The following is a 19,546-nucleotide window of genomic DNA, read 5'->3' as shown; positions in this document are numbered from 1 at the left end:
TATTCAGTTACTTTAATAGTATAACAAGTTTATTGCTGTGAAGGTCGAGAAGCCGGTTCAGTAATGATAATGGCAATGGTGACTGTTGCTGCTGGCAGGGCTGATTTTCAACTGTAGACTATGAGTCCTGTGTTATTGCTTTTTCAAAAATCGAAACTTCAGAGACAAGCAACCGATTACCCTCTGCAGTAATGATTGTATTATATTGTAGCCAATGCAGAGTCGTTGCGTCCTATGTCATTTTCATACTCTCATTGCATTACCAGATTCATAAGGGTTTGGCTTTGATGACTCCAACTGTATGTTTTAGGTCATCTTCAAACGTGTCATGCTGTTATCCCAGAATCAAAGGCTACAGTAGCCAAGCGCCTGCGCTGCTAGTCAACGTGACGTCACACCCAGCATGGCGGTCAAGGTGACTCTGTCAATATTTCCTATCAGAAATGAATATTACCTGTATTTAAGTTGTTTATTTATTTTGGATGAGGACTTAAGCTTATTGATGCGGAAGCATATATTATTGACTTTTTTTAAACGAACAGAATGGTCCTCTTTCAGCATCTTTCCGTGGGCACGTCGGCCTTGGAGAGCGAATTGAGTAATGTTTACGTTGTTACAGATTTTCGTTTGCTGATCTAATGGAAGTTGTTCAGCTACTTTAATAGTATAACACGTTTATTGCTGTGAAGGTCGAGTAGCCGGTTCAGTAATGATAATGGCAAAGGTGACTGTTGCTGCTGGCAGGGCTGATATTCAACTGTAGACTACGAGTTCTGTGTTGCTTTTTCAAACATCGAAACTTCAGAGACAAGCAACCGATTACTCTCTGCAGTAATGATAGTATTACATTGTAGCCAATGCAGAGTCGTTGCGTCCTATGTCATTCTCAAACTCTCATTGCATTACCAGATTCATCAGGGTTTAGCTTTGATGACTCCAACTGTATGTTTTAGGTAGAAACAACCGCAAGAGGCGATTCCAATGCACTAAGGACTATATTTCTGAAGGTAAGACTGTCATTCACAAGTGGATCTTTAACCCAATATTGCTATGGCACTAAAAACACAATTCTTTATATTATTTTAGTCTGAATGCAGCAGTTCAACTCGTATTATTATCTACCCTGCCTTCATTTACATATCTACCTTAGATACCTTGTACTGTACCTCTGCAGATTGATCTGGTACTCCTTGTATATAGTTTCATTCTTGTATATTTGATTTTATTCCTCTTTTGTTACAATTTAATTTGTATTATTATTATTTTTAACTGCGTTTTTGGGAAGGGCTCATGAGCAAGCATTTCACAGTACATTTTACACCAGTTGTATTTGGTGCGTGGGACAAATAACATTTGATTGAATTTTGATTTGAAAACAGCATGTAACTTTACATTGGTTGTCGTCAATGGTATAAGGTTATAACCTTGATTGTATGGCAAAGCTACAGTTAAACAAATATGATATATTGCCAGCAGGCCAGCAGTCTCTCTCTCTCTCTCACAGACACACACACAGTTACACACACACAGGGAGAGATACACTGAGTGTGTTGCGTCTACTGTTGAATACTACAAGGAAAGGTCACACAAATGCTTGTACTAATTCTGAATTGCCTTCACAGAGGAATTTGTCCTTCCCAGACTTCTTTTAGGCTGTGACATTGGCTAGGATTTTCAGATGTCTGGGTGAATCAGTTGTTTTTGCTACTAATTTGGACCATGCATTCTTGTGCATGGTACCAAGTTGAAGGGTGTAAGGCCATTGATTGGAGGAAAATGTGCCTCTAGCAACAGATAGCGCCAAGGAGGGACTTATTATTTTGACCTTGTACTATTTTAGGATCTTCTTCTTTCTTCATACAACACTGCACTGATTTATCTTGAACGCACACCAATTTATATTAGGCATAGCTGTTCTAATACACACATGCAATAATTAGTCATAAACATATAGTTAATTAATGGATGAATGGGCCATTTTGTCCAACCTGCCTAATCTTATCAAGAAGCACTTGAGGCTTACTGTGACGTTGAGTTGATGCCAAATTATGGAGTGAAGAAATGGGTTAATAAATTGCTTGGAATTAATACTTTCACTTAAAATATTAACGAAAGAGTGTGCAGTGAGATGTGGTCTGAAATGCATTCTTTGTGAAGTTCTCTCTTGCTCGCTCTCTCTCGGTCTCTCTCTCACTCTTTCCTTGGCTGTACACCCAGAGCCTGGCCTTTATGCTGCCAGTTCATGCAGTGCTCCAGCTTGTAACCCAACCCTGACTCTGAAACTGACCTTTTGTTTCTTTAAGCCTAGATGAGAGGTAGCAACACAAGTGCATGGGTTGCATGTTTTGCAGCATAGCAGAAACAAAACAATGCTGTTCCTTTTTTCTTTCTAAGTAGTGCACATGGATTAATTGAGAAATATATTTTTCAGATGACTTGGCAGTCCCTTGCGTTGCCACAGCTAAAGCCCTAATGTCACATATCATTATATACACTGCTATAGTACTTATCTGTTACATTATACTTAAACATCCCATATTGTATATTAAATATAGTATACTGCACTGCACTTATCTGCATACATGATTGTGACAATTAACATGATAGTGGTTTGGGAAGCTTTGTTGCCTTGATGGTTTCCTACACTATACTACAGCTTGTGCTGGCTTATTGTGGGTTAAACCACAAATCTCCCAGATTTTTCTGTATAAGGTATTATAAAGCTTGAAAGTGTCTTGAAGTGTTTTGAAAGCAAATTTGAAGTCTGTTTACTCACTGCAACAACTCAAAGAAATTAATAGAATACGATGAATTGCAAAAACAAGATTGTTTTGAACTCTGATATTTTTGCCTAGCTTTGATGCGATGTCTGAAAAGTACATGATGGGATTAATATTAATCACTCTAAGCATAACTACGGAGACAAAATGCATTGCTTTGACAGACACTGCATCAGGTTGTCTGAACAAATCATTTATTGTCATACGTTTTTTTTTTAAATGTCAGATAGCTGTTGGGGGAACAGTGATGCAATACAAAGACGGGCTGTTTTGGGAAAGGGACTTCAAGGAGGGAGTTTTGTAATGAGTATAAGTTTGTATGTTGAGTTTCTGAGCATTTATATTTAACACTAACCTATATTTTTTTTGTCTCCCCTTCAGTATGCCAGTGTGGTTGAGAATGGGGTGCGTTACATGTCCCCCAGGGACTTTGTGCAGAACTTCCTGGGTCTGCACAACCAGCCCGACCACAACCGCAAGACTGTGCAGCTGATCGCTGGAGTAGCCGACACCAGCAAGGATGGGTAAGTCTGCTCCCACTACGGGTGAGGTGGATGACCGTTACTAATAGTAACCTTACTATAGAAGGACTTAAACAAGAGGTCCTTCAAGACATCATACAGCGAAAATGGAATTTAGATTTTTTGTGAGGAAAAAAAAGGATCATAACATATTTCGATGACAGTTCCACTACCTACATGGATCCCAAAGTAACCCATGTTGATACACACAATGGGGTTCACAATGTTACATGTATTGGCGTCGTGAAGAGAAATCCGTAGCAAGGAGAAGTTAAGTTAATGATTGGTCACAAGGTTGTTCACAGATTGCCTGAATATCCATCTTTATCAGTTGTTTAACACCCATGCTTGTTTGATTGAATATCCACCTGATAAGATAAGCGGATATATTATTTGCATAATGCCGAAGACTCGAGAAAGCATCTTGTTGAAATAGCACTAAACAGCACGTTCCTATCCACATTATACTGTAGACTGTAGAGCATGTTATAAATATGGGCAAAATACAATTTTATACTTGAACTTTACGTGAACGTTCATGTAAACGAATCTGGTAGGCTACAGTTATTGGTGTGCTCAAGTGAAAATTTGAGTTGCTGATGTTCTTTGGGCTTTGTAGGGACATGTCCTTTTTTTCAGATAGTACTCTTTCTTTCTTGTCCAAACAGACTGATCTCTTTCCAGGAGTTTCTGGCCTTTGAATCGATTCTGTGTGTCCCGGATGCCCTTTTCATAGTTGCCTTTCAGTTGTTTGACAAGACTGGCACAGGGGACATCTCATTTGGTATGTACATGGGGATGCCCGGTGACCTGGTGTCTGCTTCATGTCATAACCATGTCATAGGTAATGGGGACAGCATCATTAGAGCTTTTACCTTAGGGCAATAACCACACACTTTCCCATTGTGCAAGATCTCTATGCAAGAAGTGGATAACACAAGATTACTATATCTTATTTATAACCTAGGACCTTTGGTAAAAAAAGTGCTACATAGCTGTTTCAGTGTAGAAAATGAATGTAGGTCTCATGTTACTCCTAGTGCTCAATGTGTATTCCATTTGTGCACTAGTGTGTCTCTCTATACTGGACTTCTGGAGACTGCAGAGTAGTATAGGGTCTGTCAGTCAGCTGCTTCTATTCTAGAGGTCTCTTCTAAGATAAGAATTGTCCCAGCTCTGAGCGAGCTGTGGGTAATACCACATCATAACAAGTCCCATCTGACAGGGGGAGAGATGAATCCAGTGTGTCACAAAAACAGGGGAAAAAGAGCTGTTGCAATGCTCATTGTGCACACATTGTGCAGCGCGGGCCCCCATGAAGGCGATAGAAAATGGAAGGCAGTGCTCAGACACAGAATGACCTAGATCTGCTTAGAACTCACACAATATGAAGGCACTGGGATTGTCAGCTAGGCCATATTCCGTCTCTGTGCATATCAGGTTCCCAGGATATGAGATAGGGCCATACAGTGGGGTCTGAAATGATTGGCACCATTAATAAAGATAAGCATAAAATAAATAATTAAAATACTGAGCTATATTGGATGCTCAAGAAATTGTGGAAATTCTATTATTTTATACTAATACAATTGCTGAGAGAAAGTGTATCTTCCAGCAAGGCAATAACCGCAAGCACACATCAAAATCCACAAAGAAATGGTTAATTGACCACAAAATCAACCTTTTGCAATGGCCATCTCGGTCTCCGGACATGAAACCCATTGAAAACCTGTGGTTGGAATTGAAGAGGGCATTCCATAAGCACAGACGAAGGACATCAGTGATCTGTAAGAATTCTGTATGGAGGAATGGTCTAACATCCCTCCCAATGTGTTCTCCAACTCATAAAACATTTTAGAAAAGATATTGAAAGTTATTTAAAACAGGGGTGTCAATACTTTTGACCTCTACCTTTTTGAGAGAAAAAAATACATACTTTTGAAACAAAATCTATAATTCAGAATATAATAAAATTATATAATTTCACATTAGTTTTGGCATACAATATACAGTAGCTCACTTTTCATTGACTTGATAAGGTCATTTTTGCATATCTTTAACAAGGGTGTCAGTCATTTCAAACCCCACTGTATATTGTATGGTTGTTTTGTTTTTTCAATCTCTTGATGTTACTCATCCATCTCTCATTTGGCAGCCAATGTGCGAGACATCTTCAGCCAGACCACAGTGCACCACCACATCCCCTTCAACTGGGACTGTGAGTTTATCAGGCTCCATTTTGGCAGTGACAGAAAGAAGAACCTCAGCTATCTGGAGTTCACCCAGTTTCTGCAGGTACAGTATAGAGTAGACATTACTAGACACCTTATGAACCGTACAAATACAGTGCATTCGGGAAAGTATTCAGACCCCTTCCCCTTTTCTGCATGTTGTTACATTACAGCCTTATTCTAAAATTTATTAAATAAATTTCCCCTCATCAATCTACACACAACACCCCATAATGACAAAGCGAAAACAGGTTTTTAGACATTTTTGCAAATGTATGTAAAAATAAAAACAGATACCTTATTTAGTATTCAGCATTCAGACCCTTTGCTATGAGACTCGAAATTGAGCTCAGGTGCCGAGGTGTCACTACAGACTCTGGTTTGATTCCAGGCTGTATCACAACCGGCCGTGATTGGGAGTCCCATAGGGCGGCGCACAATTGGCCCAGAGTCAACCGGGTTAGGGTTTGGCCTGTGTAGGCCAACATTGTAAATACGAATTTGTTCTTAACTGACTTGCCTAGTTAATAAATAACATAAAATAAATAGATTGGCCAGATGGAAGCCACTCCTCAGTAAAAGGCACATAACAGCCCACTTGGAGTTTGCCAAAAGGGACCTAAAGAACTCTCAGACCATGAGAAACAAGATTCTCTTGTCTGATGAAACTAAGATTGAACTCTTTGGCCTGAATACCAAGCGTCACTTCTGGAGGAAACCTGGCACCATCCCTACGGTGAAGCATGGTGGTGGCAGCATCATGCTCTGGGGATGTTTTTCAGAGGCAGAGACTTGGAGACTAGTCGGGATCGAGGGAAAAATGAATGGAGCAAAGCACAGAGAGATCCTTGATGAAAATCTGCTTCAGAGCACTCAGGACCTCAGACTAGGGCGAAGGTTCAACTTCCAACAGGACAACGACCCTAATCACATAGCCAAGACAACGCAGGAGTGGCTTCGGGACAAGTCTCTGAATGTCCTTGAGTGGCCCAGCCAGAGTCCGGACTTGAACCAGATCGAACATCTCTGGAGAGACCTGAAAATAGCTGTGCAGCGACGCTCCCCGTCCAACCTGACAGAGCTTGAGAGGATCTGCAGAGAAGAATGGGAGAAACTCCCCAAATATAGGTATGCCAAGTTCATAGCGTCATACCCAAGAAGACTCGAGTCTGTAATCACTGACAAAGGTTCTTCAATAAAGTACTGAGTAAAGGGTCTGAATACTTATGTAAATGTGATATTTCTGGTTTTTAATTTGTAATAAATGTGCAAAAATTTAGAAAAACCTGTTTTTGCTTTGTCGTTATGGGGTATTGTGTGTAGATTGATCAGGGGAAAAAACAATTTAATCAATTTTAGAATTAGATTGTAGCATAACAAAATGTGGAAACAGTCAAAGGGTCTGAATAATTTACAAATGTTTTTTTTAATCACTTGCATGCAGGAAGTTATTTTTCTATCATGGTTTAGATCAGGGCTGTCCAATGTCGGTCCTGGAGTGCCGAAACACTTCTGGTTTTAAGCCTCTCTTTCTCTTAAGGGACTTATTCAGACCTGGGACACCAGGTGAGTGCAATTAACTACCAGGTAGAATCAAAAAACAGAAGTGTTTCGAGCACTCCAGGACCGGAATTGAACATCTCTGGTTTAGATAGACATGGGCCGATTATAATAGCATAACAAATACACAATTATGTAATGTATTAAAGCTGTAACACATATGTAATCACAGAAACAGCGAGGGCCATAAAGCCAGTAGTATGGCTGTGGACGTAGCTTGTTTGGAATGATGGGGTTTGTGGGTTTATATGCAGCTGGGTGGTCTGGGACTTGGAAGGGCTTGGCTGTAGTTCCACTACTCTACTGTGTGTAAACCCTCATAGCAGTTTGCGGTGGATCATGGTTGACTAAGGGTTCCCACTAGCGCGTCAAGGATTCTTGTGTGCAACCCTTTTCATTCAAAACAACATTTGCTTTAGCTGTTATTTCACTGCTGATGTTTTGCAATATTGTTTCCTGCTAATAGATTGTTGAATGTGATTCAGCTAAATCCAATATAGTCATAAACAAAACTGCTGAAAGTTTAGTGTTTTGTTGTTGTTGCAGAATATGTCCTGCCACCTTGTGGAGGTTCCATAGTTCTCAGAATTGTCTAACCGGAATAAAATAAAAAACATCACTATTTGTAGCATATGTGCTGCAATAGCCCTCAATAGGGCAGCAGCCTAGTACAGTACCTGGATTTGGGTACCAAAGTATTCCCCAACTCTTACAAGATGTGGAATAAAAGTATACAGTATAAAATGTTACCATTGTCATGATGGGCTGTACTCTGCTATGGCCTGATGAGTTATGTAGATGAGAGGGATCTGCTGGTAGTATGTGATCAGCTTTGACAGCAGTGCTGACCCTGGGTCAGTGGTACCCCTGCTTCCCCTCTGATTGCATGGCTGTCCTATTGAATCATCCCTGTGCTCCTCCGGACACACCTGCCTGCTCTCCTGCACAGACTTGAGATCAGACTTCAGGGGGACATGGTTTTCATCAAGACTCCTGAGAGACAGCTGTGATTACAAGAGCCAGGGTCTAACACTATCTCATCTGATGCTTCCACATGTGCCAAGCAGTATCCCACATCATCCAACACCATGTTTTTTCCCCCCAATGTTCCATTTCATCCCTGGTAATTTGACTTGTCTTTTGTCACAAGAGCCTGCTCTTTCTATCTTTCCTTTCATTGTAGGAGCTGCAGTTGGAGCATGCCCGCCAGGCCTTTGCCCAGAAGGATAAGAGCAAGAGCGGTACCATCTCTGCCATGGACTTCAGCGACATCATGGCCACCATCCGCCACCACATGCTCACCCCCTTTGTGGAGGAGAACCTGGTCTCAGTGAGTTAGAGACAGCTATGGTCTCCCAGTTTCAACATGAGATGATTGTACGATGAGACCGCAGTGTCTGTTCCTCTCCCCTTTAGGCCGCTGGAGGCAGCACCTCCCACATGGTGAGCTTCTCCTACTTCAATGCCTTCAACGCCCTCCTTAACAACATGGAGCTGATCCGCAAGGTCTACAGCACACTAGCCGGACCATACAAGGATACCCTCGTCACCAAAGGTAGCCTAGTCCTGCTCAAGTGAGGAAATGTGATTTCAAACATGAACTGAGGCTGTACAGTACCGTCATGGGAGTTTCACCTCTCTTGGCAGAATGGTGTCAGGAAACACAAGAACATGTTACCCTAGCTCTAAGTAAATAAGGTAAATGTACACTGTAATATTCTGTTTTATTAGTTTAGTCTGTTCCCTTAGATCTGTGGAATGAATAGTTGCCCTGTCCTGATGGTGATTAGTTACCTGTATTATAGGAGTTTACCCTTTCACCTTTAGACTGTACTGCTGATGTGGTTGGTTATCCTTGCAGCAGGCCTACCCACCCACTGTGTCTCTAAATATTTAGTCTTAATAAGTGACCCCCTGTCTGGTTTTTCTTACATAACATGCCTCCCTCTGCTCCGTATTGTACCACAGAGGAGTTTGTTAGTGCTGCCAACAAGTTTGGTCAGATCAATCCAATGGAAATTGACATCCTGTACCAGCTCTCCGGCCTTTACGCTCATTCTGGGTAAGGTTCAAACTCTCTCCAGTCTCAGTGACACATCACCGCTGCGTTGTGGTTTTTACTCACAACCATACAACGTGGCATTTGACCTGCCAAAAATTGAATTACTGTCCTCCACATGAATTCAAAATATCTTAACACATTAATCAGAAAAACTATTTTCAATAAATCTGTGAATGGAAAAAAAAAGTTATAGCTATATTTATTAGAAGTAAATTCTAAGTTATTACCTATTCAGTTTAGCAATAGTGGCTCTACTGGTTGATGTGCAAAATAAATCTAAGCATGCGGACTTTATGATGCCAGCAGGGAATATCTGTGTCTCACTGGCATTAAGAGAGCTTCATTTACTGCTTGAGTTGTGGGCATGTATCCAGCTTTGTTTGTCTGTTGTGTATACAAACTCATATTAAACCAGCAACAACCTCAAGTTATATGGCCATAAAATGTCTGTGGAAAATCGTGCATCAACTCCGTGTGAGGGATGCTATGCTGTGTTTGCTACTCCTGGCGTAACATTGTGATTCTCCCCTGCTGTTCTGAAGAAAGCTCAACTTGGCGGACATCGAGAGGATAGCACCGTTGGAGGAAGGCGCACTCCCATACCACCTGGCTGAGATCCAAAGACAGGTACCCTGCCTGAATGACTGTCCACATGGCGCTTACCTGCTGCCTTTTATTTGCTGCATCCCTTCTGTTCCCCCACCATGCTTTCTTATTAAAGAGCAAGGAAAGGGAGTGTTCAATGATGGAATTAGCAGAGTGCTGATGTTTTCTCTTTCTTTGTGAATGTGCATTACACCACCTAGGATAAAAGCCCCCCCCCCCAATTACAGGTACAAAAGACGAATGGATTGTTGCGATGTTCCCTTTTTCTAAAAGCCTGTCCCATTTTATTCAGTGTAGACATATACATCAGACGCAATCATACACCTGAGAATCTAATAGGATGCTTTTATCAGGGTGGCTTTCCATGAGTCTGCTGGTGTATGAAGCCTCTGGCTAGGTCTGTTTAGAGTAGGAGGCTAGGAGCATGGTGAGTGTGCTGGCGAGAGGTGGCTCTGGGAGGGAGGAGGTGGAAATAGTTCCTGTCTTTCCAGACGACACAGCTCTGTAAATCGGACTGTGGTCAGGCCCAGGTCCACTCAATGTTCCGGGACTTTTGCTCGGAGGTCTGGAATGTGATTTTGGGAAAAGGGAAAGACACGAACATGTTGGCGTTCTCAGGTCCGCCATTTCTGGAAGTAGGGTAATTGCTTAAACCTTTTGATCAAGGCCTCGATCTCATTAGCATGCTGCCTTCAGTGAAAGCAGCTGGGTAGGAGGAAGGGCCTGGTCTGGGAGATGTTGCTCACTGCCCCAAGGAGGGCAGACACACTCCAACTGTTACTCAGCCAATGTAATAATTCATGTGGATGCTTATCTCTACATGGGAAAGGCTTGTGGGACTAATCTGTTACATGGCACCACAGAGAAAACAAAGAGGCTCCACTTTCAAGATCATGAACCAAACCAGAGATGGAGACAGATAATGCAAAATCATGCTTAGTTTTTTTTTTTTAAGGAAAACCCTTAGCTTCCAGCCTCTGCCTAGCTCCATCGTAATCAATGGATAGCCCTGGAGAGTTCTCCTACACAGCCATTTACTGTATCCGTAGCCTGAGTGTCTATGTCGGTGACATACAATACTGGCTTATGAATAAGACTTATACCACGACGAGATGTCTACATTCCATAGCTTTCCTCCTCTGTTGAGTGGCCCATAACGTTTTTCTTTCCACAATGTATCTGGTTCACTACAGTTTAATAGAAGTCGATTCTTTCCTGGTGTTCTGATCCCCCGTCTTTCTCCACATCGGTGTCTTTTCTCCCTCCACAGCAAGCTCATGGGGATCCTCATCGGTCCGTCTTGCTCCAGGCTGCAGAGTCTGCTTACAGGTTCGGTCTGGGCGCACTCGCTGGAGGTGAGTGACATGTCTGCGACGGAGACCTGGGCCCACTGAGGGGTAACCCAAGCCGGTCAGACTGGCGCACTGAGGCCCTGGGGCCGGTCTGCCCATTGTGCTGCTGTGCCACTGGTGGCTCCAGGCTGTCTTTGGAGCCGGAGCTTTGGAATGACACAAATCTTCCGGAACCGCACTGGAATCTCTGTCTAATTACACTGGGAGGAACTAATATAACAGCCATTGAGATGTTCGTGCGTGAAACCAACATGCAACATTCTAAGAGCCTACTGTCTCAGTGGGTCTTTGATCTAGCAGCTCAGGAGGGGGTGATCAGTTCTGAATGATCAATGGACAGTTGAGGGTCAGAAGTCTTGTGAAGCATTGTGAAGACGGCGGCTCTCCATGGCGATAATGAGACCTTTCTCACCCTCTCTTGCTGACGAAGGGTGAGAGAGCTCTCTGCATGCTTGAGAGCCTGAGTCATTACAGGGCCTTTGATGTCAGAGACAAGACATGACAAGCCGCTGTGGCTAAGAGCTGCATTTAGGGCAACCTGCTGCATGGCTGCCTCCTCAGACAGTAGACACCCTCTACACTACGGCTCTCCTGCAGACTCCTAAATAGTCACTACTCTGTCTGGGCCTAATGACTGTTTTTAACTTCTTTATATGCCCACATCTCACTATTTATCACTGAAGCAACACACTAAAACACCAATATTTAAATATACCCCACCTAAAAACGATCGGCTAAATAGTTAAAATAATGATAAAGATATTTGCTGTGTCTGAATATATGAAAATCATAGGATATTATCACCAACAAGAGTATGTTGATGGTGTGAATGCAGTATGTTGATGGTGTGAATGCAGTATGTTGATGGTGTGAATGCAGGATGTTGATGGTGTGAATGCAGTTTGTTGATGGTGTGAATGCAGTATGTTGATGGTGTGTTGATTGACATGTGTGATTTGCAGCCACGGGTGCGACAGCTGTGTACCCCATTGACCTGGTGAAGACCCGTATGCAGAACCAGCGCTCCACCAGCTCCTTCGTAGGAGAGCTCATGTACAAGAATAGCTTTGACTGTGCCAAGAAAGTGCTCCGATATGAGGGATTCTTTGGATTCTACAGAGGTATAAACTAAAGCCTGGTGAATGCGTTTCTATTATGTAATGCTAGATACTGTCATCTGGTCCGGCGGCAAATGGTGGCAAAACACATTTTTGTGCCAGTATCATCATCAACATGTTTTGCATAATAACAGAATAATTTGACTGTTCTAAATTGACCAAGTCTATGGAAGGTCACATTGTCATTACTTAGCTAGCTGAAAACATCCCAGAGGTAAAATAACTCCTGTAGTAGTGTCAGATCTATGTTTTCCAGTGTGGTGATAACGCTGCTGAAGGCTTGTGATATATATATATATAACACTGCCACAGTGAGGGCTATCAGATGAAGGAAGTCAAGACTGCCATCTACTGCTGCATCTGCCACTGCAGCTCTTTGTTTATCCTCTCTGCTTGGCTCTCCCCCTCCCTCTTTATCTTTCCACGCTGATGAGAGGGGTGATTGACTGAGAGACAGACACGGTTGGCTGTTTTCTGGCTGCATACCACAAGCAGTCACTCAGCAGCTCCTTCTGAAGTTTATCTGGCTCGCTGAAGGACGGACGGTGAAACAGTATGGTGGTTATCAGCGCTATAGCACTGCCCCCCCCACCACCAAGGCCACACAGCTCTCTCTGTTCCACACCAGACTGGGATCAGGCCACAACAATGTTGAGCCCATACAACTGCCAGTTTCATATTTGAGCTTTTTGTCCATTTCAATGGGAGGCATTGTCGTTTGGTTCATCAGATGTAGCAGTCGTATCTGTAAATATTTATGGGTTTATTTTAACCGGACAAGAATCATGCCGATTTCATTGATGTAACTGGCAATGGAAGTATTCATTGCCAGTCGGAGTGTCTTCCTCTGTCAGGTCATCTAAATGGTCTCCATGAATACTGTTTTGCAGGTCTCGTACCACAGCTTATCGGTGTTGCCCCAGAGAAAGCTATCAAACTCACGGCAAGTCATTACAAACCCGCAGAGTGCCTTCATGTTTATTGCACAATAAGGAAAGGTTGTACCATTTGTATGTTAAATATGAATACAGTCTCACAGAAAATACAATGTCTTCCAAAATCCAAGGCGTGACTAGATGCACTCATTGTCATTCTCTTTGAGGATTTCTTTCTCTAAAGGTAAGCGTTGTGCTTGCCTCATTCTCTTTTCTCACAGATGAATGACTTTGTAAGAGACAAATTCACCACAGAGGACAACACCATTCCCCTGTTTGCAGAAGTCCTGGCTGGTGCCACTGTAAGTATTGGTGTGAGGATGTCTTCGTAGACAGTCTGTCTCTACAGAGTGAGGGCTGAAAAGGCGTGTGCTTCATGCAAAGCAAAAGCGTTGGCAGCTGCTACATTGACTCGTTTAAATCTAATTGATCTCGATGTGGGGGAACTGAAACAAGATTTTTGTTGAAACTAAAACATGATTTAAGATTTTCTCTTTCAATTTATGAACATTTGGCATCTCATGGGTGTAAATTGTGGATTCCAGATATTGAGCTAAGGGGGGACATTTTTTGTGGTTTTCCAACCCCTTCAACTTTAAGGTTTAGCTTAATTATTTCTGACTGATCTGGATCTACAATTATAAGCTTTTCATCTTCAATTTGAATTACGGACATTGAATTATTGTATATGAATTTAAGCTCTAATTCAAGTTTCCTGCCGGTGTATTGACATCCTAAATAAGTGGCGGAGCTTGATAAAAAGGTGCTCTTGGGTCTCTGAACTCTCTAATTGGGCACAATTTGAGAAATTATGTCTGTGAATGGACAATTTTTTACCTCTGCGTGGTAATTTGGCACGCTGTAACGTTTGGTGAGTGCATTGGTGGATTAAAGCGTGTAATTCCATCACCCTACCTCTGCTAAATGAGTCTAAGTGAAACGAAACAGACAGGGCAGGGAAGAGAGCCTGCAGGTTGCCTACGGAGGGCAGGGTCTGCAGGGTTGTGACCTCTGTCAGCCTGTAATTGGAGGAAGAAGGCCTGGAGGGCCCTGGATGGAGCTGGCTTTACCTCACTGTGATTGAGTTTGACAGGACTGCACATACCTGAGGCCTGATCTGGCATAGGCACCACAGTTCCATACACCATACATGTACAACAACAAGCATAGTCCCAGGCGGTATTAGATAGAATGCCCGCCTGTAGGGAAAACAACCTGTTTTAGGTTACCCCATTGGTTCACAGCAAAAACTTGACCCTTTTCAAATGCAATTTTCTTGTCGGCTTGTTTTAAGTCAATTACAAAACTACATCTAAAAAAAGTGCGTGTCTAAAACGTACTTTTCAACATTGCCTGCTCCAGAGGGTTCTCACTACTTATAAAAACGTAATATTGTAGGGCTTCAGGACGGTGCTAGCAGCCACGTGAGTGACAGTGCTAGCTAGCTACCGACTGGAACTTAAGCTAGCCAAGAACAACAACTCAACAAAAAAAAAACGATTCAGCTACAAGTAGTGAGTGGAGTTACAAATGGACAGTAGTAAACAAGTTAAATGTCTTATCTGTGATCAAATGTTTTCCACACATACTGTAGCTACGTGTAACCTACTTGGACACCGGGTCCTCACATTTCCCACTCTCCCATGCCGAATAGCCTGAAGCCACAGGGCTCTTCTTGCAGGCTCTATTTCCCTACGTGGGAGCATTGCGATTCATAAGTGAGGATTTTTGACCCGGTTACATGTACATTGAACAACACAGCAGCTTTTCTGCATAATTTTTTTAATTGTATTTGTATAACAAGAAACGAAGTAGACTTTTACAATGTGGGGTGAATGGGAAATAATTTGGTTTTCCCCAATGTGTGGGTGTGGTCGAGGGAAATTCCTTTTTATGACGTGAATATCCACTCGGGAGTATAGCATGCCATCTAGAACTTTAGATTATGGTAACCTAGTTCTGGTGAAGGACTCCACCCAGCAATATTATCGTATATAATATACTATGTATATTTTTTTAATGCTAGATTCTTCCCATAGTATCAATTTCTTGCACATCAGATGAACGTGGTCTTCGTGTAAAGTGGTTTCACATTGTAGAAGGCAAATGTTTTACTAGTTTGTGGAGATGGACTGTAATGTTATCCCTCCTGGCTGTGGAAAAGATAAAGGAGATAGGGACAGAGGGATGAATGCATAAATCTTCAGAGTAGCGGATCTTCCCCTTCCACTTTGAAAATGACTAAATGTGCCTGAGCTTTTTTTAGGACAGCGCTCGGATGTTTACAGATAGGACCCCTGCCCTCTATGTCACCAGCAGGCATCCAGGGGCCTGATTCGATTTGGGGAGGGTGATAAATGTGCCAGAGTCAGAGTGGCTGCACCCTGGGGCGTCCCTGCCAGGGCCCTGAGCAGAGCAGTGTGATTCAACGCTCTCCCCTGGGAGTGGGGTGAATTGGGGAAGTGTGCGGGGCGAGGCTGGGCTGGGCCACTCACCCCTCCACAGGAGGTGCCCGGGGGAGAGGGAAGGGGCAGAGGGCTGTTGCCGGGGTCAGGGCCTTCCAGCCATAAGCAAGGCTTCTCCTCGCACCCTGCCTGTTCCTCCCTGACCCCACTGTTTCCTCCCTCAATGCCTGCTTGTTTCTTTCTCCTGCTCTCATCAAGGCCACTTTCTGACAGCTTGATATCAGCACTTGAAAAGAGTGTATTTTGTGTTTGAGTTTACCAAGCTAATTTGAAAATGCTTATTGGGGTGAAATGCTTAGACATTATCATCCTCACCACAGGCTGACCCCTGAGATGTTGTAAAACCTATTAACCCCTTCCTAATCATGGGACACAAGTAAAAACAAAACATGTATGATTGTCTTGATTTACTTACTGTAAGTGATTACATTTGTTTTTCATTATAATTATAGATTTTGTTTGTGCGACAAAGTACTACAGAAAGAAAGACAAAAAATAGTGTATAAAATTGGTTCTGCAGATTGAGACCTACGATTTTATCACGCTTCAGTTACGGATGCACTGTGACATGTACCATTTGTTTCTTCTCACTCTCAACCTGAGTTGTGTTCTGCAGGCTGGAGGATCCCAGGTGATCTTCACCAACCCTCTGGAGATAGTCAAGATCCGTCTCCAGGTGGCCGGAGAGATCACCACGGCCCGCAGGGTCGGTGCCCTGACCGTGGTCAGGGACCTGGGCCTCTTTGGCCTCTACAAAGTGAGTAAACCCCTCTGCATCAGCAGCTTCACTTACCACATCACCTCTTAAAACCTCTGTTATAGCCTAAGTTAATAACCCCTGCATGATGTAACCCGCAAGGTGACGTAGTTTATGTGGTAGTTTAACAGTTTATGTTGCAGTGGTGTTGAACAATAAATACTGTATGACTGTGTATCAATGCTGATATTACATAAGACACTTTTGCAATATGAGAGTTCTGATGAGCAGGCGCAGTCTGCAGTAGGATGACTAGCTAGATTCCCTACTGATTGTTACAATCATATTATTTCTTTCCAAAACAGTGTTTAACATGCAGAGAGACCACAGCTGCCAACAACCAACAGTAAATTATGCTTAGCTACTGCTCCTTTCCAAGTTCTAGTCGGTTTACTTACATCTCAAGTAATGTGTTCATGGTTCATATTTTAATGAGTAGCAGACAATGTGGAGCTTGTTAAAAGTGACTGACTTCCTCCCTGTGGATGGGCCCAGTAGACCATGGGTCCATGTTAATGTAGTCTCTGTGTGTGTGTGTCTGAGAGACTGTGCTGGGCTGGGAGGGAGGGAGTTCTCTGGGGGCCCCGGGGGAACCATGGGGGGAGCAGCGCTGCCTGAGGGCCTTCTGGCTCCTGCTGTGATCAACCGCACCGCCAGGTTCCTCTGTGGGTTGGCTGAGGCTCACAGCCTGCCAACAATAATCCACTGGAGCTCCCAGGCCAGATGATCCCAAAGCCACAGCGGCCGCCTCAACCACTGCCCTACCTTCTCCACCATCAGGGTCAATCATATTTTGGAAGATATTCAGTACATTACAATATTCAGTACATTACAATATTCAGTACAGTAGTCCAAATCTGGACTAATGAGACCAGATGTCTACACCACTTAACTCATTTGTAGTTGATGATTCCAAATAAACCTGTGCAATATTCTATACAGTATTACTAGTATAGAATATATTTTTTAAAGCACTCGGTAAGCATTATCCTAAGCAAATATCTTACAGAAATTCAGGCAGGTCCAAATGCATTTTACATTTCATGTACTGTACATTTCATGTGTAACGGTGTTGTTGTGTCGAACTGCTTTGCTTTATCTTGGCAAGGTCACAGTTGCAAATGAGAACTTGTTCTAAAACTAGCCTACCTGGTTAAATAAAGGTGAAATAAATAAAACTGAAAATGCGATATTTTTGCAGGTGTAGTCATTTTGGGTTATATAAAATAAATCCTTTTGTGTTTGTGTGTCCTAGGGAGCGAAAGCCTGCTTTCTGCGTGACATCCCGTTCTCTGCCATCTACTTCCCTGTGTACGCCCACACCAAGGCTGAGTTTGCAGACGAACAGGGCAGAATTGGACCTCTGCAGCTGCTCACTGCTGGTGCCATAGCAGGTAGCTAGCACTAACAACCATTGCTGCAAACCTCACCATCTCAACCTATAGACATAGTATAGTATAGTATACTAGAGGCCTGAATAAATGCTTCAATCAATTGAATGTTTTATCATATATATTCTATATATGATTAAAAAAATATGTACAGTAAACGACTGGACATTCTATTCCTTTTCTATTTTAAACCTGGCGTTGTACTACTCTGCTTGCCATCAGTGGTGATACTATTCCTGCATAGTGAGAATGACTCATTATGTGGGTTGTGCAACACCTCCTAAGGTATACCTGCTGCCTCCCTGGTGACCCCTGCTGATGTCATCAAGACCAGGCTCCAGGTGGCAGCCCGCGCAGGCCAGACCACATACAACGGAGTCATAGACTGCTTCAGGAAGATCATTGCTGAGGAGGGCTTCAGGGCCCTGTGGAAAGGAGCAGGAGGTAAGCACACACATGCGTGCGCTCCACAAATGAGCAGTTTCATGACCGGGAAATGAGGCACTCCTTGGCTCCCATAATTGCTCTCTTGAAAACATCAGAGAAAAATGTGAAATCCCACATTGTAATTTCAAAGTCTCTCCCACCAGCCCGTGTCTGCAGGTCCTCGCCACAGTTTGGTGTAACCTTGGTGACTTATGAACTCTTGCAGAGATGGTTCTACATTGACTTTGGAGGACAGTGAGTATTTCTGTCTGGTTCACCCAGTGGCAATTTTAGTATGTAAATCTTGGTAGGGCAAACAAAACAAACAAATGGGGGATGCATGCTAGCAAAGCCACTACACAACACAACACTAAACAATACATTAATTGCACTATAACCGTGACAAATGGTGCCCACAAACTGTTAAGGCCTACATAAATCTGTCCCAACAGCAGAGCTTTCTTTTCAGCACCATGGAGTGAATCCTTACCACCGCTACACCTGGTTATCAGCAGACACGTTTCTGGCAGTGAAACAGTTCATTCAGCCTCATTTACTGCCTTTTTAAAAAACATAGCGGATACGGCTGACTTGCTTAAACAAATGTGGTTTCTACTGACAATTTAGATGTACAAACTATGGCATAAGGGAACGACGATCGCATAAGAGGCAATCCGTAATTTTGATTAAGACATTAATGAGCGAGCAAGGACGGACATAGCTATCAACTATTTGTTCAGCACTTTCAGAATTCAGGACAAGTCAGAACCGTAGGATAAAAAAAGGGGGCAGATAAGCAGACAATGAAAGCTCTTACAATATTAAATTATTACAATTCTCTAAAACAGGCTACATGTGCACCACGAAGTCAGAACGGTAGGCTAAGTTATGAAGGGGGAAGGGACCAAATTATTAGAGTGAGGCACATGGGCTACTAACAGTTTACTACACAACATACACTTAGTATTACTTTCTTAGCTACAGTATACATATCTCCCTGGCATATTACATAATTTATGCAGCAGAATACAAGACATTTTTGGACTCACCGTTCTGCTGTGTTCACTTGAACAGGAAGGTGGCGCAGCCGTTTTTCTTGTTTTAGTCATGAAACAAAGTCTGGCATTCTCTGGATTTATGGTGCTTTCAAGACAACTGGGAACTCAGAAAAAAACAAGGTTGAATCATGACGTCAGTGATCTTCAGGTCGGAGCTCCAGAAAGAGGCTTGAGTTCCCGACTTGGAATTCCGAGTTGGCTGGCTGTTCAAACTCAATGAAGTCTGAGATTTCCTAGTTCCAAGTTTCCAGTTGTTTTGAACACGGCAGAAGTCATGCTGGATT

General features: G+C 42.8%; 1 protein-coding gene across 2 annotated transcripts in view; it reads left to right on the top strand.

Annotated features, from left to right (window-relative positions):
* Window positions 1–313: 313 nt before the first annotated feature.
* LOC109866641 (calcium-binding mitochondrial carrier protein Aralar1-like) overlaps window positions 314–19,546 on the top strand; it is a 20,771-nt gene continuing 1,538 nt past the window's right edge. Inside the window, exons 1-17 of one of the 2 annotated variants that reach the window (XM_020455421.2) lie at window positions 314–415; window positions 954–1,007; window positions 3,162–3,304; window positions 3,970–4,085; window positions 5,457–5,596; window positions 8,276–8,422; window positions 8,509–8,647; window positions 9,061–9,154; window positions 9,697–9,781; window positions 11,031–11,115; window positions 12,075–12,233; window positions 13,121–13,173; window positions 13,387–13,467; window positions 16,247–16,387; window positions 17,643–17,781; window positions 18,064–18,222; window positions 18,369–18,459. In XM_020455421.2, coding sequence (XP_020311010.1) covers window positions 404–415; window positions 954–1,007; window positions 3,162–3,304; window positions 3,970–4,085; window positions 5,457–5,596; window positions 8,276–8,422; window positions 8,509–8,647; window positions 9,061–9,154; window positions 9,697–9,781; window positions 11,031–11,115; window positions 12,075–12,233; window positions 13,121–13,173; window positions 13,387–13,467; window positions 16,247–16,387; window positions 17,643–17,781; window positions 18,064–18,222; window positions 18,369–18,459 — 1,838 coding nt within the window. In that variant the 5' untranslated portion in view covers window positions 314–403. Of the gene's footprint in view, window positions 416–953; window positions 1,008–3,161; window positions 3,305–3,969; window positions 4,086–5,456; window positions 5,597–8,275; window positions 8,423–8,508; window positions 8,648–9,060; window positions 9,155–9,696; window positions 9,782–11,030; window positions 11,116–12,074; window positions 12,234–13,120; window positions 13,174–13,386; window positions 13,468–16,246; window positions 16,388–17,642; window positions 17,782–18,063; window positions 18,223–18,368; window positions 18,460–19,546 lie in introns of those variants that run through there. The other variant, XM_031795065.1, reaches the window with a different exon arrangement.

This window comes from Oncorhynchus kisutch, linkage group LG2 (assembly GCF_002021735.2).
Source record: "Oncorhynchus kisutch isolate 150728-3 linkage group LG2, Okis_V2, whole genome shotgun sequence".
In the NCBI taxonomy this organism is placed as follows: domain Eukaryota; kingdom Metazoa; phylum Chordata; class Actinopteri; order Salmoniformes; family Salmonidae; genus Oncorhynchus; species Oncorhynchus kisutch.
This window is presented reverse-complemented; position numbering and strand designations above follow the sequence as displayed.